The 25,910-nt window shown below is 39.6% G+C and overlaps 1 protein-coding gene across 2 annotated transcripts in view; it reads left to right on the top strand.

Annotated features, from left to right (window-relative positions):
* ST6GAL2 (ST6 beta-galactoside alpha-2,6-sialyltransferase 2) overlaps window positions 1–25,910 on the top strand; it is a 73,434-nt gene that overhangs the window by 22,742 nt on the left and 24,782 nt on the right. For both annotated transcript variants that reach the window (XM_060769705.2, XM_060769704.2), the window contains exons 2-3: window positions 14,396–15,398; window positions 24,681–24,778. In XM_060769705.2, coding sequence (XP_060625688.2) covers window positions 14,453–15,398; window positions 24,681–24,778 — 1,044 coding nt within the window. In that variant the 5' untranslated portion in view covers window positions 14,396–14,452. The remainder of the gene's footprint in view (window positions 1–14,395; window positions 15,399–24,680; window positions 24,779–25,910) is intronic.

Here is a 25,910-nt window from a genome sequence, read left to right as displayed (position 1 = left end):
GTAGATCAATAGGTACCTCCTTGTCGAGAAGATAATGGTCCTCTATTCATTCAAACTGGCCACATGACCTTGGAGGTGTCTATTGACAATACCAGCTCTTTGGCTTAGAAATGGAAATGAGAACCATCACCCAGAGTCGGACACGACTAGAATTAATGTAAGGGGAAACCTTTACCTTTTACTACCTGTTTTCATAGTAAATTCAAGAATGTATCTCCGTGGTCATGCTATACTATGATATAATGATTTTAAAGTGACAAGGTAGGTTTTCTCCTTTCCACTGATCAAAAGCAAAACAAACAGACTGTATTTAATAAATGTTCCACTCCTGGACAGTATGTAAAACATACACAATTCATCTTGTAAAATCCCCCCTTGATGATCGACAGTTACACATCTGTCACCAATGTGTGCCTTCAAGTCACACAATGCTAATCAATTTCTGATTCCAGTCTGCCAAACAGACCTTGTAATCATGGCTTCTCCTGCCCTGTTCTCTTTGAAATGCAATACTTTTCTAATCAAAAGACTTGTTCAGGGTTTTTAAAATATTTTTTATCTCTGACTGAGAGACAAGAGGAGGAAAATAACAGTGTGTGTAAAGCAAGTGAGGCATCTCAAATACCTTTGAAACACAAACAAATGAAATAACACTTCATGACTGATTGGGTTAAGGCTTACCAGTAGCAGTGGGTGCTTCCTGAAACTCTGTTTTCGCAGTATGATTTGAGGCAAGAGCTTAGTAAAGCTTATTAGCTTTGAGAAATATTTAGATGACATCATTTAGTCTTGGAATATGTAACATAATTACTGATGGAAACCATACTTTTATGAGAACTGGGAAATACCTTAGGATTACAATTTTCAGAATTTATAAGTGGCATGGACATTGTCAGTGTGAGTTGTAGTCCAAAAGTAACCTTTTAAGTTGTGGATGTTTTACATGTAAACTATGATACCTCCCCCCTCATCATTACCACAAATGGACCACAATTGTCTGTGTACTAAGGATCAAATGGAAAGACTTTGCAGGAACTTAGAAAAATGACATTTCTAAAACAGAAATGTATTGGCCTCTTTATATCAGTAAAAGACCACCTGGTCCTTTCCAGGTGTTTTGAGCTACAGCTCCTACCAGCCCCAGGTTACCTGTGCAATGATCACAAAATATGGAAGCTACAGCCCAAAACAAGCGGTAAGCATGCAGTTGCCAACTCCTGGGATCCACAGTGATCGCCCAGGGTTTTACTCAAGCTCATAGGCATAACTAAAATTGCCAGAGATTTATTCTGGAATCTGCTGCATATCAAACAATGTTGCTGAAATGCTTAAATAGCTCTTATTTGGTAAGAGATGGGCAAACTCCCTTTTAGCCTAGCTCAAAATTAATCTCAAGTGAAATTATTAAGATTAGCTCCTGGTAGTGATCACCTACTTCATCAAATTTTATTGAAGCCACTCAACCCCAGAATAGTGCATCACTATACACCTAATCCTTACTTGCATTTACTATTTGCAAAATGGGATGTTTAAAAGGACCATCTCTTCCAGGATGTGGTGGTGATCTTGCTGTGAAAGAAACAGATAACTAATATGTGGTTTGCATATATTCAAGTTATTCTATTTGACAATCCCATGTTGGGGATATATAAGTAATCATAGTATTAAGTAAGTACAGTTTTCCAGATTTTAGGTTGTATTTTAGGAGAGCCATCTTGCTCTCTTAGAAATTACAGATAAGGTATTAATTACCATCAATGGTATCCTTGAAGTGACTGGCTTGACTCTGAAGGAGCTGGGGGTGGTGACGGCCAAAAGAGAGCTCTGGCATGGGCTGGTCCATGAGGTCACAAAGAGTCGGAAGCGACTGAACAAATAAACAACCATCGTTCTGTTTGGTTTAGACAGTGAATGTTGATTACAGCTGGAAGAATTAGTGACTGTATATTTCCAATAAGAGCGATATAACTCCCTTTCGCAACAAATTGTCTGTAAAACCTGGCATATTCAAGATACCTTTTCCAAACGCTTTTCCAAATTATTTTAATATGGTTTGTTTAAGTCTTCTACTTCATTGATGCTTGGAATACAGAGAGCATTGTTTTCATTGTGCTTAAAGCTCTACTTTACATTCCTTACCTGATGGAAATTAAAGTACACAGAATCAGACAATACAGCTCTGAAACACTTTTGTACTGAGATAGTGTAAAAGTATCTGCATAAGCAGAACTTTAGTGACTACACGGAAAACAAAACCTTATAGATTAATGAAGAATCTCTATGCAACTATATATGTGGTAAAAATGGTACATTTCCAAAATTGTTTCTTGAAATTTCCAGAATAGCAGCTGTCATTCCATGAAGATGAAAAATGATGTCATCTCTAAACCATATTCTTAGGCATGTTTGGGTTTAAATGCTTTGGAAATATGTCATTATATTTCATATGGTTCCATATCTGAATAGGAGCAGTGACATTTTTTGTACCTGCAGGCTGCTGTATTTCCTGTGCTCTGTCATTTTAATGGTTATCCATCACTCCTTATTTCAGATCTTTCAGAATATGAGTTCAGGAACAAACATTTAAATGGTTTGATGTGCACATTTGTTTCTTGCAATAAATTTCAAAAAATCTTCTGAGAAGTTACCAGGAATTGCTTAGCCAATATTTTAAATCCACACCTTTTACTTTTTATTTTGTTTGTTTATAACACAATTCTGCTTTATGTAGAGATTCTTTCATTAAAGGCACTTGTCACAGACAAATTATGATAAAGAGAAACATGTATTCCTTTGCTCACTCACACCTTATTTTTTTCCAAGGAGCTCAAGGCAGCATGGAAAAGCCCCTGCCTCACATTTTATCCTCCCAACAACCTTGTGAGGTAGATTAAGGTGACTGATAATGGTTGTAGTAACATTGTTCTAGAAGTTCTGGTGTCAGAGTATATTAATTCTACAGGGTAGATGAATCCCTAATCCAATACCATAAGAACACTGCCATATAATCCAGTTCAAAGCAGATAATCTGGATTTTATGTGGCAGTGTAGAAGGGGCCTGACACTGGATCTTCATTGTTCTATATCCCAGGATCTTATCCCAGGTTATCTGGTTATTCCAGATTATCAGGCAGTGTAGACTCATACAATCAAGTTCAAATCAGATAATCTGGGATCAGATTGTGGGATATATGGCAGTGTAGATCCAGCCTGAATGAAATCCCACTGATTCCAGTGATTCAGCTACAAATAGAAGCACAATCAGTATCCAGGAACTGCCTTCTGAGGAATGAAGGACTTCTTCATTTCAGATTCGTTTACCATATTCCTCTTCAACACCTACTATTCACTCCCTTTAGTAGGGTCTCCTAATCCATTTCTGTAGTTATTTCCAGTAGGTCAGAGGACTGCAGTGTAAAAGCGGAGACAGTAAAGTCTGCTTCCCCATCCTTTTTGCACATTTCTAAATCTGTATCCGACCAAGCAGTTTTCCATCAGTGTTCCTTTAGTTTCCAGTTCAATAATTTTAACCATTAAACCAGTAATAAAAAGGTTGACTTCAAAGAAGGCTTCATAAGTTGCTGAGTAGCCTTTTTTAGGATCAAATTTTCAAGTCAGTGCTTAAATGTCTGTCTGAAATGTATTTTATTTAATGAAAAAGATGATTGAATACCATTTGGTAACACACTATTTTATTAAGGTAAGTGAGTATGTAGCTCTGCATAACTGTCTAATATCAGCAAGAAAAGAGCAGTATTTTCCAACTCACAATAAAGGAAAACAGTTAAATATGAATATGACAATAGTAGGTCCTCAACTTTCACATGGAACAGGACCCCAAAAACTGGCTAATGTGGAAGATCAACTGAATATCCTGGAATATAGTGTAGCATGGCGAACTAGAAGGCAAAGAATAGCTAACATGGTCTCCCATTAAAATAGAAGCATTGTGTTGTCTGTATATTGAAGTACAATACCTGTAAGACTGATAAATACAAATATATTGTTACCAGTCATCTTCAGATTCCTGTTAAGAGATTAAGTAAATGGAACAACTCAGCGTATGGCAAATTATTTTTTTTTTCAAGTAATAGTTTTCACATTAGTAGTAAATTACTCTTGTATTTCTCATTTTTGAAAAATGCTGTAATTATTTTTCTCAAGAGAAACTGGAACACTTACAGGTAGGTCCACTTCCAAGCACAATTCAAAGTACTGGTCTTGACCTATAAGCCCTATATGGTTCTGGCCCAACTTACTTATCTGAACATATCTCTCTCTACGATCTGCCTCGGAGTTTACAATAATCAGGGGAGGCCCTGCTCTCGATCCCACCACCCTCACAAGCACGGCTGGTGGGACGAGGGACAAGGCCTTCTCTGTGGTGGCCTCCCACCTATGGAACACTCTCCCCAGTGAAATTAGGATGACCCCTTCTCTCCTTTAGGAAAAAGGTCAAATCATGGCTCTGGGACCAAGCATTTGGAAGCTGACCAAGCAGCAATGGCAAGAAATGTATGAGAACTAACCAGGAATAGACCTCGGACTGAAACTTTGGATGTTGACTTGGATTTGTGATTTGGACCTGGCTTTAATTTTAATGTATAATTTAAATATTTTAATATATATTTGTAACTTGTGTTTACCTATTTGTAAATTCGTTGTATTGTGTTCAATGTTGTTGTCGGCATTTAATGACTACCATTGTCAGCCCCCCTCTGTCCCCCCTCGGAAGGACGGGATAGAAATGCTTGAAATAAATAAATAAATAAATAAATAAAAGGTGTTTTTAAAAGATCTGAATTCTACACACCATTCATCTGATATAAAACACCCTCCAATCTACCTCACTGTGACTGCAAAATCCGCAGCAGATCATGACGTACAGCATAAATCGATGCATAAATAATGTCCTTCCCCACTCTAAGGTTGAGACCATAACTCCATAACTATAAATTTATTTATTTATTTAGCGCATTTTTACCCCGCCTTTTTCTCCCCGTAGGGCACTCAGAGCGGATAACATACACAGGCAGCAATGCGATGTCAAAAAACATACATCCAACAAAATAAACATATACATTAAAAGCAACCACTAAAATATATCAACATTAAAACCATTGATTTGAAATCACACAATCCAATACCATAGTTAGAGGTCATTCCAGTTGTCATTGCACTATTCTGAGTTTACATATTGCATTGATAAATCGCTAGCCGAAAGTTTGATCCTACAGCCATGTTTTTAGCTTTTTCCTGAAGGTCAGAAAGGCGGGGGGCCAATCTGTTTTCACTTGGGAGGGAGTTCCATAGCTGAGGGGCCACCACTGAGAAGACCCTGTCGCTACACCCCACCAAATGCATCTGCGAAGGGGGCGGTGTGCCGTCACACCCAGACCCTATAAAGTTAAAATTAAGATGTGCTTCTCTCTTTATCTGGGTGAACTGCGGGTGCCTTACTTAGAAGCTTAGGATTCCCAGCAACTGAGGCCACTCCAGATTTGAACATCAAACAGAACATTTATTTCTCACAGTCCTTGACAGACTTGGCACAGCTTGTTGAAGTTACAAACACAAATAGTCAACTTGTGAAATTATATAGATGTTCCTTCCTTTTTTCTTCAGCTGCTGAGTTAACTTCCCCCAATGGTAGAAAGATCCTGGGATTCTTTACCCTAACCCTGAGCTGCTATTTTTAGAAAGAGCAGGTCTTTCCCTATCTAAGCTCAAGGTTAGTTTGGGGATGAAGTAATAGAGCCTCTCCCAATGGCAGAGAAATCCTAAGATATTCTCTGCCCCAGTGCTGAGCTGCTATCTTTAGAAAGAGCAGATCTTCCCCTATCTGAGCTCAGCACCAGTTTCAAAGGCAAGAGGGTAAGTACTCACGATGGCCTGTCCAAGCTGCCTAGCTTGACCACAAGCACATCTGAGGCTTTTTCTAAACTGAAGAAGGCAAGAGAGCTTCTCCAAAATGGAGATCTCATCCCCAGGAAAAAGGGTGGTCTCTGGACCAAAGAGATACTTTTTTAAGCCAATAACAGCAAAAGGCTTTGCAGGCTGGCTTTAAGCCCCTGTTAATGGCTAACTCTCAGGATGCTGCTGAGACTGTAGCAACCCTGAGAGAAATGCAAAAGGATGCTATTTCATGCAACTAAGGGGCAATGCAAACCAAGCTCCTGGAAGACGGAACAGGCGGGACCGAGAGCAGGGCCTCCACAGAAGATCTTAATCTCCTAGCTGGTTCATAGAGAAAGATATGTGTGGACAGGTAAGATAAGCTACAACAATTTAGAGCTTTATAGGCCAAAGCCAGCACTTTGAATTGTGCTCGGTAGCAGACTAACAGAAAGGTTGCAGTGACACTGTAAAGTCATTTAATATTTTAGCTATCTCATGGCAACTTGCAGTAAGGGTAAAATATGATCAAGGTTAAAGCCTGATAATAAAAATGTTGAAACACAGGCTTTTTCTACACTGCCATATAATCCAGATTGTCAAATCAGATAATCCACAGTATCTGCTTTGAACTGGATTATATGAGTCTACACTGCCCTATAATCCAGTTGCAAGCAGATAATTGGGATTTTATATGGTTGTGTAGAAGGGGCCACAATTGAACAAGTTGTCATATTAAGTTGCTTGTTAAATTACTTTGTGATGTCTTATAGGCCGCATCTACATAGCCCTAAAATGGGCTGGAAAATTGATTCGTCTGAGGCATCCAAGGGCCTTTCCACACAGCCATATAACCCAGAATATCAAGGCAGATAATCCACAATATATACTTTGAACTTGCATCAGAAATACAAAAAGTTCTTACAAACAGATGGATTTTCTAGGAACTAGCATTGGGAGCAGCATGAGACTTCTTCCTCCTTCACGGAGCATATTAATTCTGTCAGTACAATTGCCGGTAACATTTTCCACACATCTTTAAAAGAAGCTGAAATCTCCACAACCAGAAAAGGTGGGAGGATTTCTTATGCTTAATATTGGCTTCATGTGCAGAGAGGTAGAGGTTTCCAAAGGTAAAGGTTTCCAAACCACAAAAATGACTGTATAGTTTATTAATTTCTGCCAGAGGGCCATAGAAGGCCCTGCCACCAGCTGGACTTGCTTGGACACAGGAGGTCTACATTTCCATTCACTCTCTGCAATAGAAGTTTCATAGTTGAAACACAAGCAGGAGGCCCACTTACTCTGCAATTTCATTCAACACAGTTTGAATACCATATAATTGCTCTGGAGGACATAAAATACCTAGAGAGATGTTCCCTCTAGGTCAGGGGTCCTTCTGCCAACCTAGCAGTTCGAAAACATGCAAATGTGAGTAGATCAATAGGTACCGCTCCGGCGGGAAGGTAACGACACTCCATGCAGTCATGCCGGCCACATGACCTTGGAGGTGTCTACGGACAACGCTGGCTTTCGGCTTAGAAATGGAGATGAGCACCACACCCCAGAGTCAGACATGACTGGACTTAATGTCAGGGGACTACCTTTACCTTACCTTTTACTACTTACAGATAGCAATGAAATTTGGAGATAGTGGAATTATGATACTTTGGAGACCTGTGCAGGTGTTATGGACATGGTAGCTCCTTCCAGAGTATCACACTGACATTCCTTCCTGTTGCTTGGAATGTGAAATAATTGTCCCTCACACTGAAGGTGTGGAGCAGAGGATTTTTGTCCTGTATAGCATTAGATTAATTTCTTCATTTTTAGTCTCATCTTTCCCCAACTGCAAGTTTGTAATAATGATTATTTAGTTCACAGATTTGTTAACAAGTCAAACACATTTTTAAATTAATCAGTAGGATTCGTGGACCAATCAGTTATAGCTTTTCAGCATGATGAAGGTCATAGGTTGAGTTTTCTATGTTGATTTAATTCTGCTCCATCTGCTTTCCATTTCTACTTAGTAGCATACCTAATAGCAATTTATCTCTTCCCCATTTATCCCACCCCAGGGTTTGAATTTTGAGGAAGCCACAACAGAAACCTATGTAGGGTCTGAAATGGGGAATCTGAGGCCCCTTCTACACTGCCATATAACCCAGATTATCAAAGCAGACAATCCACTTTATCTGTTTTGAACTGGATTATATGAGTCTACACTTTCACATAATCCAGCAGATTTTATATGACAGTGTAGAAGTGGCCTGAGACAGACATGTGGCTGCCTTTTTTGAAAAAAAAACAACCCTAATTTTCCCTACTCCTATCTTGCAAACCTATCCCAATCACCACAGTATTGCTCTCTAATATAACGGAGGGCCCATCTGCACAGCACCTAAAGCACAGGAATTTCTTAATTGAAAAGCGTGATGGCTACATGAAGTTAGCACTAAATGCACGGCAATTTGCTGAAATGACCAAAAACGCAGGTCCTCTTTTATCCCAATTCTGGCTGGAAAATGTGCATATTTGCATCACTGTTTAATCCTGCACTCACCAAAAACATGTGATTTTCTTCCCTGACCTCTGTGGAGACTGTTCCGTTCCGGATGTCTTCTACCATCCTCCATCTTGTTCCAATACAGAGAAAGCCTATGAGCATGGAGGGGGAAGAAATCCCAGGACCCACAGGTCTGTGTGGGGCTGTTTTCTCAGATCCTGGGTTCTTTGTCCTTCCTTTAAAACCTGCATTTTTTTTTTCTGTGGAAGCACCCTGATTATGTGACATGAGTATCAATATTTGATATTCTAGATATTTTACTTTTGAAATTAAGGCATTAAAACACTTCTTACTGTATTTCTGCAAATATACCTTCTGCAGTTATACTAATATGAATAAAACAAAGGAGGATTAAACCAGAATATTAAACTTCAAGATAATAGTTTCCAGAATTTAAGATGTATAGGATTAATCTCATAATACATCATGAGCACCCTGCAATTTTTTTGAAGGAGAGAAGAATTAAATGATAAAGAGACAAAACTGGTTGGAATGGCTGTTTTCTAATATTTATAGATTTTTAAAAGAGAAAAAGTGGTATAGTAGTTTGAGCATTTGGCTATGGAAACCAGAGTTTAAATCTCCACTCAACGTGCTTTTGGGCAAGTCACATTCTCTCAGCTCCAAAGGAAGACAAACCAACCCAACCCAAACAAATCTTGCCAAGAAAATCCTGTGGTAGGTTTGCCATAGATCAAAAATGATTTGAAGGAACATAGCAACAGCAACAACAACAGGCATTTTTACACTGTGACTCCATACATTTTTATTTTCTGTTTGGAAGGCTGTTAACATTTTATTCTTGTTAAAATTATTATTGAACTCTTCTAGTTGATAGTGAAATGCTTTGTGGACAATGATTTCTGTGTTCTCATGTCTACAAGCTTAGCTGTCTTAATTTTCAAAAAAGCAATTTAACTTGGTCTCAATTCCGCACTTGTTGTGCTAGTGCAAAGTGATTCAGAAACAGCAAATATTCAAGACATAGAGAAAAGAAACCTTTATTCCTACCTTGCCAGGACCATATCTGAGTTATTGCATATGGAGTGTGAAGTTCTTTAAAATCAACAACATAAGGTTTCATTTCTAATGGCTGTATCTTGTAGGCAATCACAGAGGCGGATGTGGTTTTCTGGGGCTTCAGATTTATTTCTCCTGTCAAAATGTTTAAACATTCTTCCAATCTACTTTTTAAGTATAATGTTTGTAGTCAGACCCAAGGTCCATCCCAAGCTATATGTACCTATTTGGGCAGATGTGATTAATACAGTTCATAAAAATACTGGCATAGGCCATTTCTGACACTCAATGGCTCTTTCATTACCTGCAACTCCTTTTCCCAGCAGTGCTTTCTGGCTCTAATATGCCATAAAATATGCCTGCAGTCATGCACAGTTACACATGATGTCAGAGCAGAAAAACATGCTGCTTTGAATTGTAGTTTTTCAGTTTATCTATTGTTCCAAAGTCAGTGATGTGGACAGAGAGAAATCAGTTCCATAGGAGATCAGGTTGAGTTGGAAATGGATAACAGTTTCTTGCTTGTCCTCCCAGTTAATAGTCCCACTGTGCCAATTCACTTGCGTTTCATTTCTTCCAACCACAGAGTGCTTATTAAGACTGCTGTTAACATTTCTACTGCATATGAACAGCTACATGGCTTGTAATGTGAGAGAGGACAAGGGTTTTTTTTATAGTGAAGAAAATTAAAATCATCTGTACTTCCACCCAGCAGACATTATTAACCGTGGTGACATTACAAGAGCAACACCAGAAAAAGGGGGGGAGGGCAAGATGCATGCGCTACAGTCGACACCTCCTTCTGTCCCTTCCAGTTCTTCCACAATGTCCTATATGCCATGATTTGATCCCAGATTATCTGCTTTAAATTAGAATATATGTGTCCCCACTGCCAGATAACCTGGGATAAACAGAAAACCTGGGATCAGATCCTGGGATATAGGGGCAGTGTGGAAGGGCCCTGGGTCTTCCCACTTTAGAGATTTTCTTTCTGGTTACTGCTTTATCTAGATCCATCCAGCTCTGAAATCTAATAGATATCTAGAAATGATTCCATCAAGACAGCTTGTATTCACTTTTGGGAGCTAGTTGTATTTTCATAACCCAAATCTCATTATCTGTTTTTTGGGAGCAAAGATTTTGTGTTACACAAATTTAGTTAAGCAATAGCCAGTATCTTGTGCAGAGATCTTCACAAAAGACATAGAGTTATGGCTGCTTATTTTATTTATTCATTCATTCATATAGAATGGGTGGTGCCTGGCTTGGAAACAGTACTTGTGAAAAACAGTCATCGTGGACAACAAGTTGAACATAAGCAAACAATGTGATGCTGCAGTAAAAAAAACCAATGGGATTTTTGGGCTGCATCAGAAGGAGCATAGTGTCTTGATCGAGGGAAGTCATGGTGTCTCTTTGTTCTGCTTTGGTTAGACCACACCGGGAATAATGTGTCCAATTCTGGGCACCACAATTTAAGAGGGATATAGACAAACTAGAAGGTGTCCAGAGAAGGGCAACTAAAATGATCAAAGGTCTGGAGACCACGCCCTATGAGGAGTGTCTTAAAGAGCTGGGTAAGTTGAGCCTGCAGAAGAGAAGTTTAAGAGGAGACATGATAGCCATGTCTAAATATGTGAAAAGATCTCATAAGGAGGAGGGAGCAGGGATATTTTCAGCTGCCCTGGAAACTAGGGCTCAAAGCAATGGGTTCAAATCACAGGTGAGGAGATTCCACCTGAATATGAGAAAGAACTTCCCGACAGTAAGAGCTGTTCAGCAGTGGAACTCTCTGCCTCGGGGTATAGTGGAGGCTCCTTCTTTGGAGGCTTTTAAACGGAGGCCAGATGGCCATCTATCGGGGGTACTTTAAATGTGCTTTTCTAGCATGGCAGGGGGTTGGACTAGATGGCCCATGCTATCTCTTCCAACTCCATGATTCTAGGATTTTATGATTCATTCATTGTATAACACAGCTTTCTGTGGAAAGAAATTGCACACAGGGTGGATATTTAGATCTGAAATATGTTATTAGGTAGCTTTTTAAAAATAGCCGTTTTAAGGCACAACTACACTGACGATTTAAGAGGTTCGTTGTGCAGATTATTACATAGGAATGTAATCACACAAATCACAGAGCATTGATGTGCATTAAGGACTCTCCTTTGCACAGTATGGTGGGAATTTGTTGTCTGGCTGCCCCAGTTCGAAACTAGCTTCAAACTGCATTAAATGGTCAGTGTAAATAGGGATTTACGATATGTCCTTTGTGCTGTTTCACCAGCAAGCATGGCAAAATTGTAGGGGTGACACTTCCCCCATCACACAGGGGAAGCGTTGCCCAACTGGGGCAGAAGTAGAGCCAACACAACATTGGAGTCTTCCCATATTGATGAGGAAGCATCCTGGGATGCTTCCATACTAGTTGGGAATGGGGCCTCTGTCAGGAGTTGAGGGACATCATGTGATGGGCTGCATACCCATCCATACCTCAACTTGGGCAGAAGCATCTTAGGATGCTAAAAATTCCTCAAGTGATCTCTTGAGAACACTAAGAGAACACTAAGAACAAACAAACAAATTGGAAACATTTTGGGAACTATATAAGAGAACAAATCAAATTGGATATCTAGGATGCTACGAAAAACAACACAGATCAATACAGATTAATACAAGACAAGAAGAATTACAAAATCATTTGAAACTACCCTGTGGAATGAACGGGAGTCAAACAATTCGACCCCTCCCCCCTCTTACCTTCCCTACTACCCCCTTGCCCCAACCTTTCCTTCCTTCCCACGCACACTTCTATCTCTCCATTTCCCACCCTTTCTATCCTCAGTCGTGTTCCCACTCTTTCACTGTATAACGCAAAAAAAAAAATTCAATAAAAATGATATAAAAAAATTCCTCAAGTGATTAGGTCCTTTATCTCTGTTTGGAGAAGACTAAATCCTCATTTGAGAAGAAAAAAAAGAGATGTGGCAATGCCTTTAAGACTAATTCATTTTAGTCATGATCCTTTATGCTGTGGGTCAAGATTTACATCTTTCTGGATTGTATTACATTTTATTCCATTCCCGCAATAGTATAAATAGGAGTTGTCATACTACTTGGTACTACATCCTAAAAAGTGGTTTTGTGTCTATAAAAGCTCATGCAATTTTTTTTAAGAAATTAAAGATGCTGTCACACTTCTTTTCTCTCTCTCCTCCTGTCTTCTTTTTATGTTATTAGGTAGTTTGCATTTTCTACTGAAGTCAGTTGTGTTCTGAAAAAAAGCTGTCTCTACTTCAAAGAGGTTGTTATAATTATACATTGGAAAATATTAAAAAGCAATGGAGCAGCTGCAATGCACAGTTGTGTATGCAAGTATATCCTTGCTTTGAAGAGAAATACCCTCTTGCTTTGTACTGGAGAGGGTTTTTTTTTTTTTAAAAAAAAAATCTCTTTTGCCAGCTAACAGCTCTAAAACATTTTCCAGTGAAATTGCAGTCTCATTTTCCCATCAAGTTTGAGTCCCCAACACCCTGGGAAAGTCTGCCCTCAAAATTCACAACTCCTCCTAACCCTGGTACAAACATCTAATTGAAAAGCTACAATATACCCCCTTCCCTTCTTTTAGGAGGAGAAAAGAGCCTATTTAACATAACAGTGCCTAACGTAGAACATCAACTTGAACCATCGTGACCCCATTGCCCCTTTTCTTTATATTTCTTAAAAAACCAGTGGAGACCTTAACAATACAAAGTACTGAAGAAAAGAAAGTTTGAAAAGAATAAAGACCTTTTCTCCACTCAGCTCTCCTGTAATAAACAGAGGAGGAAAGTTGAGAGACACTGAAAGTGCCTCCTGTTGCAAAACAATGGGGGTTGTTGCACAGGGATTGCAGTCAGCTTCTTGAATGGGATCAAAGGAACAGTAAAGCTCTTTAGGCACAATATTTTCACTAGAGAATATTCTTTGTTTTAATGCAAGCTGGGAATCATATGATTAGTTCTTAGGAATCTTAAAAAATGTGTGACTTTGCCACACTGTGATTTATGTAGGGCATCAGTATTACGAAAAACCCTGGCTAATACTTAGCATGTATCTAGAATTTTGGCTTTTCAGCAATGCGTTCAGTGTATTTTTAAGCATCCCTCTAAGGCCCCATCTACACTGCTATATGCTACCAGTTGAACTTCATTATATAGTAACTGTATAATGCATACTGAACTGCATTGAACTGGATTATACGAGTCAACACTGGCATATAATCCAGTTCAATCTGCATTATAATGGCAGTGTATATGGGACCTAAGACAGTGGTGGAAAAATGTTATGCTACAAATAACTTATGTTATTTGGAGGTGTGGGGAGGATTTACTGTACAGTATTAATCCCAGTGTTTGGGGCATGCTTCTGCACAAACCATGGAATCAATTAATTCAATTAATTCTATTGAAATGAATGACTTCTGACAGAAATTACCACATCATGGCTTGGAGGATCTAGAAACTTCCTAGATATTACATATTTTGTCAGATGTGTCAGGTAAATCCACAGGTGCGAGTACTGTGGATACAGGGGTTTGTTCTGTATTTCAGATAGATTAGAAATGGGAAATTCAGCTGTTAATGAGCTCAATATCGGTCTCAGTAAGAACACACTAACAAATTATTAACCTTTTTTTTTTACCAGGTTCCCATCTTAGAAATAGAGATCTTTGCACAGATCTTTACACTTAATATATATTGGGTTTTTAATGAAAACATGTATAGTCCTGTCTTACATCTAGAGCTCCCTGGGCAGTGGATTTGTCATTATAGTTCTTTTGTCATTATCATTAGCATTTGTCATTATAGTTCTTCTGCTTTGTATGTTTCTGTGCTACATAGAGAGCTTCATATATATTTGTTTTTCTCCTTCCAGGTTTGACTTTCCTTTACCAGACCTTTAAGGTACAGAGGGATTGGCACAGACATTGCCATGAAACCTAACCTGAAGCAATGGAAACAAGTAATGCTGTTTGGAATATTTGCATGGGGCCTCCTATTCCTGGTGATCTTCATCTATTTCACAGATAGTAACACTGCTGATGCAGTTCCCAGTTCTTTTTCTTACATTGAGACTAAAAGGCTTCTGCCTATTCAGGGCAAACAGAGAGCTATCATGGGAGCCATACATGACCCATCCTTTTCCGAAACAGCAGTTGGGAATGAAGTGCTGCTCAGTGATGATGCCTTAGACTCATTTAAATCAGGAACTGGGAGCATTAAAAAGTGGACTGACTTAGAGGATGACTTTGAAAGCGAGGAAGAATTTTTCCCTTCCCAATTAAGTAGAAAATCAAAAAGTGCTTTTTATCAAAGGGATAGTGATTATTTATTTGCTGCTGGTCAGCCTCAGTCACAGAGCAGTGTTCAGCAAATAGTGAAATTAATCTCTGCAGAGGGGGAGGATCAGACGAGAAAGGCTTTGCAGAATAATTGGCTCTATCAAAGGAAGATAAAGAGAAGGCACACAAGACACAGAAGAAGCCAAATGTTTGAAGAGTCTGATGAGTGGGATGGAATATATTCTACAATGTCAAAATCGTTCCTGTACAGGCTTTGGAAAGGGGATGTCTCCTCCAAGATGCTGAATCCTCGCCTCCAGAAAGCAATGAAAGATTACCTGAATACCAATAAGCACGGAGTGCGGTTTAGAGGGAAGCGAAACTCCAAGCTGACTTCTGAACAGCTCTTCTGTGAGCTCAAGGCACGGGTGAACATCCGAACCATTGATGGCAAAGAAGCCCCCTTCTCTATCCTTGGATGGGAAAAACATGTGCCCCAGATTTCTCTGAGTAAACTATATCCAGATGGGTTTGGAAGCTGTGCTGTCGTGATGTCTGCCGGTGCCATACTGAACTCTTCTCTAGGGGAGGAAATCGGTAAGTGAGGGTGTTTGGGCAGCTGCGTGGCTGGAACACTTAGTCTCCTGCTCATGCATGGTGGACCTTTCATAAGAACCCAATAGGAGTCCTGCAAGACCAGGATAAAGGCATATCTTGTCCCAACATCCTGTTTCTTCCTATGGGTGGCATTTTGCTGCTTAGAAACTATTGGGTGGAGCTGGAAGCCCTTGCCAGCAGTGAGTATTCAGAATTTGTCATGCCTCTAAATATATGACAAATTATAGCGCTTTTCCATGTCAGGAGTGACCTGAGATAATTGGCTATCTGCAAGGACATTGCTCAGGGGACACCTGGATGTTTTACCATCCTATGGGAGGCTTCTCTCATGTCCCCGCATGAGAACTGGAGCTGACAGGTGGGAGCTCACCTTGCTCCCCAGATTCGAACCACCGACCTTTCGGTCAGCAGTTCTTCCAGCACATGGGTTTAACCCATTGTGCCACTGGGATCCATCCTACAGTGTGCTGAGGTACTTAACATTCTGTGCTAAATAATTTTAGTACTGTGGTTGAGGGAAGTGCACTCAAAGTTGTCTAATAGAAAACTATATGTATCTCAACAAACTACAAACCCCAAATTTCCATAGCACAGAGCCATGGAAATCACAATAGACATAATTGTGCAGTGTGGATATGCCTCTAATGGTGGCAAATCTCACCAAGGTTTGATGGCACTGCTGGGCTTGTTTTCTAACACTATCTTTAAAAGCTCAAGATGTTGTGATAGTGACTTCCAAAGGTTGGCAATACACTATTTTTTTCCTGTCTTGAATATCTAGACAGACAGATGTGAAGTAAAGTCTCCTGTACTCAGATGACTTGATTAATGTTTTGAGTAAGAAAGAAAAGAAATATGCTCCAAGGTCACCCCCTCATGCTCACCTGTAGACTTCTCAAAAGTGTATTTTGAATTAGGATTTGTTGCACGGAGCTAAAGTGAGAGCAATTTGGCAAGGTTACCTCAGATGTCTCAGGGTCCTTCCAGATAGGGCCCAAAATGCAGACACTCGGTCTCAAGTAAAGACGATTAATTTGTGACAAAGCAGGAAAACCCTGCCTTGCCTGAATTGATTAGATACCCAATTAGACTCAGGTGTTCCTGAAAGACCCTGGTCTGATAGGGTATGGGCCTTCTGAGGACTGATTCCAGGTAGTCCCCGTGGTCAGTCCCCATACCCATCTTGCTTCTTTGGGCTTCCAAAAGCCCAGAGAAGTGAGGAGGACACCCACCCCCTTCCCAACCCCCACCCAAAGCCCTTAAATTAAAAACACACCAGGAAGCAGACAAGGACCAAAATTTTATTCAGGTGGTTTCCCCTTTAAATTTCAGTATTTCTTTCAAATTGCTATCATTATCAAGCTGATATCAGGCAGGGTAAATTTTGGAGGCAACACCAGTTCCTCATTAGTTTTGTGACAGAACACATTGGCTCCCATCCCATGACATTCAGCTATTTCTGGAGGGGCTCTGTCGCATAACTAAAGAGGAATCAGTGTATGCCTCTGCTGAGGCAACACGGGAGACTTCCCATTTTACACTGGGGTGTATGGGGGAAAGCCGGGCAGCAGACGCTTCCCCCATGGGATGAGGTAAGAGGGAAGCCGGGTGGTGTCCCCGGTCACTGTCGGATTCACCACAATCTGTGGCAATTCCAGCACTACATGTGATTAGGTCCTTAGCCCGCCTCCTCAACACAAGGGCCATGTTGTCCTGGCACTGAAAATCAAAATAGAATAACCTCCAGTTCTGAGAGATCTCCTACTGCTTTTCAAACTACTGTAATGAAATAGCTATATATTTTTCTCCCTTCTCACAGTATGTTGTCACTGATTATAATCTTTCCATTTTTTTTTCTTTTAAAAATCAGTTACCTAGTACTGTACTCCTTTTCTCAATTATATCATAGATACTTCGGGTTCCCACTGGGAACACATTTTTTTTCAAAAGTTCTCCCAGTTTTAGTATTAAGGATATGAAAATACATCTGGGCCAAAAGATTTTTTTACTATTAGTTAGTATTTCTGTCTGTAAGGTATACATTATCCAGAGTTCAGCCTTTTCTTTCTTGCTAGTCCCTTTATTGTGCTGAAGAAGAACACTACCCTTTCCACATTTTGTGGTATCCCAAACTTCTCTGTTTTCTCAGCAGCTATCTATGCTGTCATTTAAGATTCTTCTTTTCATACATCTTGCTCTGGTCTAGATTAGGGCTATGATGCATGACTAAGAGGTTTGAACCTCATCCCGCCAATCTGGTTTTATTTCAGAAGCACTGCTACCCCACTGATGCCAGTTAAGCATTCTCCTTCTTCTTCTTCTTCATAGCCCCCACATTGGGGGTGGAGTTTAAAAAAACACATACATAAGCAGGATAAGGTTTGACCTTGTATGATGACCCTGATCCTAGACCAGATCCATCCATACACACAAAGGCCAGAAGCTTGCTCAATTTTGGAAGCCCACTGGGTGACCTTGGGCAGGTCACACTCTTTCGGCCTGAAAGTAATAGCATCCCCAACCCAAAAAAACCCCACAATTCCTGCTAATAAAATCCTGGGATTGTGTTGCCATAAGTCAGAATCAATTTAAATGCTTATAACCACCAATCCCAGAGCAGTTTAGCCCTTGTATGTTTCCTATCAGCAAAATACTCATTAAGCAGTATTTTGTATAAACACACAGAATAAAGAATGCATTCCACTAACCCTTCCCAACCCATCTTTTTAAAGCACAGGCTAATTTGGAGAATATTGTATACTGTTCATTGAGAGGTATGGAAGTAGAGTGTCTCGTCTTGATTAATTCAGAATTAAGAACACAGTGGAAAGTGCACATATATCCCAGGACAGTTCTTCTGTCTTTAGCCCTATCTCACAAGCTGTAGTCTGTCTCAGTCCATCCTCTTATCACGGTTTCATAAATCCACAGTGGGCTTCCTCTCTCTTTATGCAGAAGCTTGAATCGGTGGCTAAGAAGACTCTGGAGAACAAGATAGCTTCCTGCAGCAGATGTTCAGGAATGGCTGCCTTTTCACATTTGCCATAAGCTAATTGGGTATAAATGTGAAGCCATCACGTCTCTCTTAGAATAGTTTTGAAGCCAATATGAGGTTGTGCGCTGTCACATTCACTCCATGGCAGACTGCCTGCTAGTCTTGTTTGGCCAAGCCTTGTTTTTCATTGTAGAAAGAAAGACAATTGAGCTGGAATCCTGTTGGTGCACTACACTGGTAGAATGTATTTCTCTTTCACATTACCACTTGGAAAAGTGCAACCTCTAGTGTAGCTCACCAACAGGATTTTAGCCATGATATTGTATGATGAAATGCTATATTCTAACATTCCTGGTGTTTCACTTATTTTTAGCCAGTCTTAAAGGCATGTGTTCATCTGAAGTGTTGTCCTTCTTTTGTCTTTAAAAAGAGTAACTGGGGAAATTTCTCAAATGTTTCTCCTTAAGACTATTCTGGTCAACTTAGAAAAATATACAACCAGACTTTGACCCTTTCAGCAGCTGGCTCCCCCCCCCCCCCCCATGCAATATAATCTGTACTGCAAGATCCTGTGTAGATTTACTCAGTTGCAAGTCTCCCAAGGCAATTGATAGAGCCTATTCTAAATTGTGTGCATAAGATTATAGATATGAGAGATAGACTCAACAGAAAGGAAGTAACAGAGCCAGGGTGCAAAGCAAATCATATTTGGATTTGAAAGAATATTCATGGCTAAAGCATTTGGGTTTTCCAACACACACAGGAAGCCCAGCCAAGAAAAATAACACAGTGGTGAGAATTTTGTGTATAGTTATCACACAGTATTCACACATCCTGAAATGTTGTTTTTTGTTTTTTTTAAAATGGAATACATACATTGATTGCATGAACATTGTGGCTCTTTTTAATGTGAAAGATCGTTCTTTATACACACTGAAAAAATAATATGGCTATCTGGAAACAGGAATTTTTAACATCTGATTTTACATTATGTTACAAGAAAAGCAGGTGAATAGACTCAGACTATATCTACACTTACCCAAATAAGTCACTCTGGAGATGATCTGATGCAGCTAGTGTTCTCTTGACCCACTTTAATGACAGATGCAATGCTTCTGCCATGAATCCAGCCGTGTGTCATTTGAACTCCTTGCAGAAGTTAAGCGGAGAGTCTATTTTGGCCATGTAGATATGGTCTTAGGCACCAAAGCCTCAGCCTTGAGGATGGCTGTTGATGGCACAATGTCTTAGAAGTCTCTTGTTCATAGAGTTTCCATAAATTGAACCTGACTTGATTAACAAACATCATGTAGAAACAGTTCCTTTGGTTCAACAAACCAAAATTTATAACGTATCTTTAAGAGGCCTAAAATGGGCAATTCTTTGCATGTTAGTCAGAAAGATTTCATGTGGTCATCCTCTTCTCCAGATATGGTTTTAGGATTGTATTTTTATAAAGCATGGTCTTACAAAGCTTTAGAATTATGGTTAAGAATTTCAGATTCAAAACACCTGAAATATTGTAGGCAGTCTATAAGCAACCAGCCAATAATGCTCCAATTATTTTATAATACATGCATTCAAAATAGTAATTGAAATCAATTTAATTACATGTGTATGAAGAAATGAAAAAAATATGATTTCCAGTTTGGTTCCCAGTCCTAAGTATTACTTTGAGTATACATATATAGGAGGAGTTGGGGGGTGGGGTGAGAAATGCCATTATAAACAATAAGCTCATGAAGAATGAAATGCAGAAAATAATTGGAATGCCCATGGTATTATTAACTGTGGTGACTACTATTTTTTAAATTTTATTAAAATTTTCATTTATTTTCCTTGTGACATCACTGTCTTCAGTTCTCCCATATATTATAACCATTAAAATCTGAATAAGTAGACTCGATTCCATAAAACGTTATGCTGTAATAAATTTGGGGGTCATTAACGTGCCAAATGGATCTTTGTCTTTGCTGCAATGTGGTAATGCCTGTAGCACTCACTTCTGGATCATTTTTTTAAAGCTACTTTTTTTTTTTGCTCTAAATTGGCTCCCTTTTGGAACAGATTGCATTTATAATTTTTTTTGTCCCTTGTGGGATTACTTAATATTTGACACACATATAGGCAAGAGCTGCTTTAGCAGTTTGGGGGATTGAAAAAGTAGACAGCCTTGAAAATAAATGGACTGCTCCTTTTATTTTCCTGAGCTTGTCAAGGAAGATACACACCATGTAGCTTGTTTACTTAGAAGGAAACCCCCATGTTAAGTGCAAAAGAGCTTATTCACAGACAAGTATGTGGGTTTATTTTTATCTGTTTCCTACCATGTGTATGAACAGAGTTTAGAAAACATTTTAATTACAACTAGAATCTCCCAGCCAACCTGCTTCTCTCCATGACAGTATACACACACAGCATACACCATCCAGTTTAATTTAAAGATACCTGCCTCAAACTAGTCTTTCTTCCCCGTACCTACCTTCCTCCTACCTATTCAGCTGTTTTTAGTAGAAAGACTGAAGTGCAACAATTTTTTCTATCCAAATTCTTAATGGTCTCTTTCCATTAGATCCATTTAGCAGTTCCCTCACTCATAGCACTTGATACTACAAAAAAATAGCGGAAGTTATTTATTTATTTATTTATTTACTCTATTTATACTCTCCTTTTCTCTACTCTGAAGGGGACTCAAGGCAGCTTACACAGAGGCAATTATTCAGTGCCTTAAGCACATGCAATTTCAAAAAAATTAAATTAGATTTAAATTAAAAACATATTAAACATTTATAAACATAACATTTCATATTAAAATCATGCCATCCACACCTGAAAAGATCAGTACATCCCAAATAGATTACTGCAACACACTCTACGTGGGGTTGCCCTTGAAGACTGTTCGGAAACTTCAACTGGTCCAGCGAGCGGCAGCCAGATTACTCACCGGAGCGTCATACAGGGAGCACACCACCTGCTGTGTCAGCTCCACTGGCTGCCGGTTCAGTTCCGAGCACAATTCAAGGTGCTGGTTTTGACCTACAAAACCCTATACGGTTCCGGTCCAGCGTATCTGTCCAAACGCATCTCCCTCTACGTCCCACCCCGGAGTTTGAGATCATCTGGGGAGGCCCTGCTCTCGAACCCACCGCTATCACAAGTGAGGTTGGTGGAGACAAGGAGCAGGGCCTTCTCAGTGGTGGCCCCTCACCTGTGGAACTCACTCCCGGGGGAAATTAGGTCATCAACATCCCTACTCTCCTTCAGGAGGAAATTAAAAATATGGTTGTGGGACCAGGCCTTCGGGCAATCTTGACAACTAGATAAGGACAATCAGATGACTAGGACTGACAGAACGGACAAAGTGGAATTGGAATTTGGACTATGAGATGGCGAACGCTGAGGGTTAATTAGGTGAAATCAGTTCTATTGTTTTATTGGTTTTATTGTTGCAATGCAGAAACTGATTGTTAATTGTTTAATTGCTGCTTTATTGTTTTTATTCTACTGTTATGTTGATGCCGACATCGAATTGTGCCTTTGTAAGCCGCCCTGAGTCCCCTCCGGGGTGAGAAGGGCGGGGTAGAAGTAACCGAAATAATAATAATAATAATAATAATAATAATAATAATAATCAGTACCTTACTGCAAATGACGTGTCAGGAGCTTTGGAGAGGGGAGAGGGGAAATCTCAAAATGTTGTGTCAGATACTTTCCCCAAGGACCTGAATACGCAGCTAGACTCATTCAGTAAGTTTGGAGGGTAAATTGATAGTGGGGAGAGGAGGAGTAAAACTGGGATGGCAATGGGGATTGGCTCCCTGAGATCATGGAAGGCGGTCCTGAGAGTCAGTTCCCACAGGCCCAACACCTGAAAAGATACAGACTTTGCAGTAAGGTCCAGATCTTTTCAGGTGTTTTTTTAAAAAAAAATCCAGGGTAAATTTGGAAATTCTGGTTTACCCTTGATTAATCCGGATTAACCTGAGGTATCATTTGGAAACCTCAGGCTAATCTCAAACCTATCATGAGTATTGGGTCTGTCTAGACAGGGCCTAAGAGAATTGTGAAACACACATCAACTTCCTCATCCACTCACCATTCCTTCAGCTGCACTTCACAGATAGCTGCTCTTTTCCATCCTTTACTAGCCTGGAAAGTTTTTTTTTTTTTTAAAAGGTCCTTTGGGGCTTCCTGGTTTGTCACCTCTACATCCTTTTCCTCCTTTGGTCATAGAGAATGGGGACTGATAGATGAAAAAGATCAGTACCTACATATATTCTTCCTTTAATGTTGCTAACACCCATTTTCTTAAAAAATGTCCACTTCTAACTATTCCCACTTTATGTTATATATAAAACGATTTTGGTGTGTTTTCCCACAAAATAACTGTTTCAGTTACTTTTGAACAACGACGTGTAGCTAGGATGGCAACTAATTTTGAGGTAATGAGGTTTCAAACTTTTTAATAATTACTTTTTCTGAATTCCTTTCTAAGCACAGATAAATATTTTATTTTTCACTAACTAAGGCCACATCTATTCAGTGCAAATATGCCCTGAAGCAACCTTGGATTTGGCACATTGCTCCATAGGTCAGTATTTATCTTATCTCCTCTGTGTCACCACCACCTCCCATCCAGCCATGGAGTTCTATACAAGCTCCTGGCTGTTGCGGACAGCTCTTCTGACATCAAAATGTGGCACTTGCAATCAATATGATGGAGAGGGTAATCTCCTTCCTTTTTGGTTGTGTAGACATTCTGTTCTGACATTGACAGAGCCTCCTGCATGAACAGGAGGAGAGAAGAAGATCATACCCCTCCCTCATTAGATCACCAGTACCTATTCCGATGTCAGCAAAAGCTTCCGTGATGGCTAGGAGCTCAAAGGGAGTCTTGTAGTGGCTATGGTGGTAACAAAGGCACAATCCATCCCCATTCCCTGTGCTGATAAACATAAGGAAAGAATGATGAAGCCAGTGCCCACTTTGAAGAGTGAATCAGGCCGAATAGGACCTGATTTAGCTATCCAGACCGCCCTGAAGCCATGGGATATTCCAGAGTTTCCAGCAAACTATGGAGCACCCCCTGACTTTGCCCAAAGTGGTGCAATATTGGTTTAAACTTAAGAAAAGAATCCTAGGACACACATTCAGAAATAACTCATACGTAAAAACAGCCAGCTTTCCATTCAGAATGAATTGAGAAGAACACATTGGCACTCACCTCTTACAGCTGGACTTCCTTTAGGAGTTTTTGAAGATGATTTTATCACCAAAGTTATCACCAAACCTGACTGGAGAGACCGAGCAGGATTAAATATATTTTTCAGATGAAGTTGACTATTTGATGCCTGGGGAAAAAAACATGGCTAACTATTGTACAGAATTCATGAAAAAATTGGAAAATCCTATGATTCCCATGCTTAGCAGTAGACCTTTGGTGCCCTCTTCTGTTTGTCAGCTATAAATTCTACACAGTTATGAATGTTAAGGCTTACAATGATTTTACAAAAAAGAAATTTGTCACAGTTTTGAATTTTACTTAACTGTTACATTGAGCCCTCTTATCTTTTCTTCTGTCATGAGCATCCACAGATAATAAAGACAAAAGACAGCATGGCATTTTTACAATACAGTGCTAAGACATGGTGTGCTCCTAACACAGGGACATACAGTTATTTCGCAGCATCATTTCTAAAACGTTCTTATCATAAATATGAAAATGATTATAATCCTAAAATTAAAATTGATGAGAAAGATATTGAAATGAAAATACTGAAAAAAATATATTTAACATTAAATAGACATTTTTATGTTTGTTGTGCTAAATTTATTCATTCTGGCTAACAATTTTTATGAGTAGTTTTAAAGAAGTAAATAACAAATTAGAAAATAATTTGGAATGGAGAAGCAACTGAACTACAGTTAGATGTTGCCATTTATTATCTTTGCATACATGGAAATGTTGTGTATAATAAAGGAACAGTGTTTTGTTATGTGAACCGTTAATATTTCTGTATTAATTTTGAAAGCTTAACCAACTTCCCTTACATTAATATCTGAATGTTCAGTGGGTTGAACAGTGCAGCAGCACATAACAGATACATGATATTTGCATTTTCTTGAAGGGTAGGGTAAGTTTTTTTAGAAAAACAAGTTCTAAACAAACTTACCATATAAAGTAATCTATTGGGTATGGTAACATTTATCCCCAAGTAGCCATGTATACACAAACGCATCTAAATATAGTTCTTCTCTGCCTTTAGATTCCCATGAGGCAGTTCTACGATTCAATTCAGCTCCAACCCGAGGTTATGAAAGAGATGTTGGAAATAAAACTACCATGCGTATTATTAATTCCCAGGTAAGTGTCTTTAATGCAGAGGTGGGATACAGATGTTGCTAAACTGCACCACTCATCATTCTCACAATTGACTATGAGGACTGGATGAATTCCAACATGTAAATGCCACAAGTGACCCATTCTGCTTTAATATTATTTTATATCAGCAATACTTCTTAAACTATCTTAAACCATGCAAGGACCTGTAATTTTTTTTCCAGTGTGCCAGAGACTGATACCATATTTGTGACCATTTGTTTCTTTCTTTCAAGGAAACTCACCAGGTACTGACAACCAATGACTCAGGGACCGCCACTTTAAGTAGAATTGATGGAGAACTTCTTGGATATTATTTTGTTGCTATTGTTGAAATTGTTGTTCCAAATGGCTCTTCTACATTGTACAAAAATGCGAGTGAAAATGGCTTAAAATAACCTGCTTCCACTTGCATTCTAGTTCCCACCACCAACCCGAAACCTGGACTTTCCCTGCAGGGGTAGCTACATGCTATCCCAATTGAAATCAGAATGGCACGAAGCCACCCTGAAGCACCAAATTTTTCTCCTAAAACTTACTGAAAAGGGTCCCTGGCAGCCATTAAGCCTCTCTTCACATCCTCCTGAGTGGGGGAAATTGCATCTGAGAAGATGGAAGGGGTGAGGAGGAAAATACTCTTCCCCCCACTCCCAGTTCTCCTCATGTGTCATTCCTCTACTCAGGAGGATGTGAAGAGAGGCTTAATGGCTGCCAGGGACCCTTTTCAGTAAGCTTTAGGGAGGAAATTTGGGGCTTGGAGAGAGGGGCAGGCACCCTTTTGCACCTTAGGGCTCCTGGAGTGTGAGATAGCTATGTGGCTTGACCCCAGGTGGCTTGACCCCTGGGAATGCATCCCGAGAGTCAATCCACGCAGGCTTAATATCTCATTAGGCTTGGATATTTCATTAAGATCTGGATCTCTGGATCTAATGAGATATTTAAGTAATGTGGAGTAAGCCATGGAAACCCGGTTTACTCAGCAATAATTTGCTTTTACTGGAGACGTTGTTTGGACACCTCCGGTAAAAGCAAGACAAGTCTCGAATTAAAGGCCTGTCTGGAAGGACCCTTAGTTTTGTATATTGGAATACACACTTAAACAGCAGCAACACATAAC

Source organism: Anolis sagrei, chromosome 3 (genome assembly GCF_037176765.1).
Source record: "Anolis sagrei isolate rAnoSag1 chromosome 3, rAnoSag1.mat, whole genome shotgun sequence".
In the NCBI taxonomy this organism is placed as follows: Eukaryota; Metazoa; Chordata; class Lepidosauria; order Squamata; family Dactyloidae; genus Anolis; species Anolis sagrei.
Note: the sequence above shows the minus strand (reverse complement) of the source record. Positions and strands in the feature narration are given on the sequence as shown.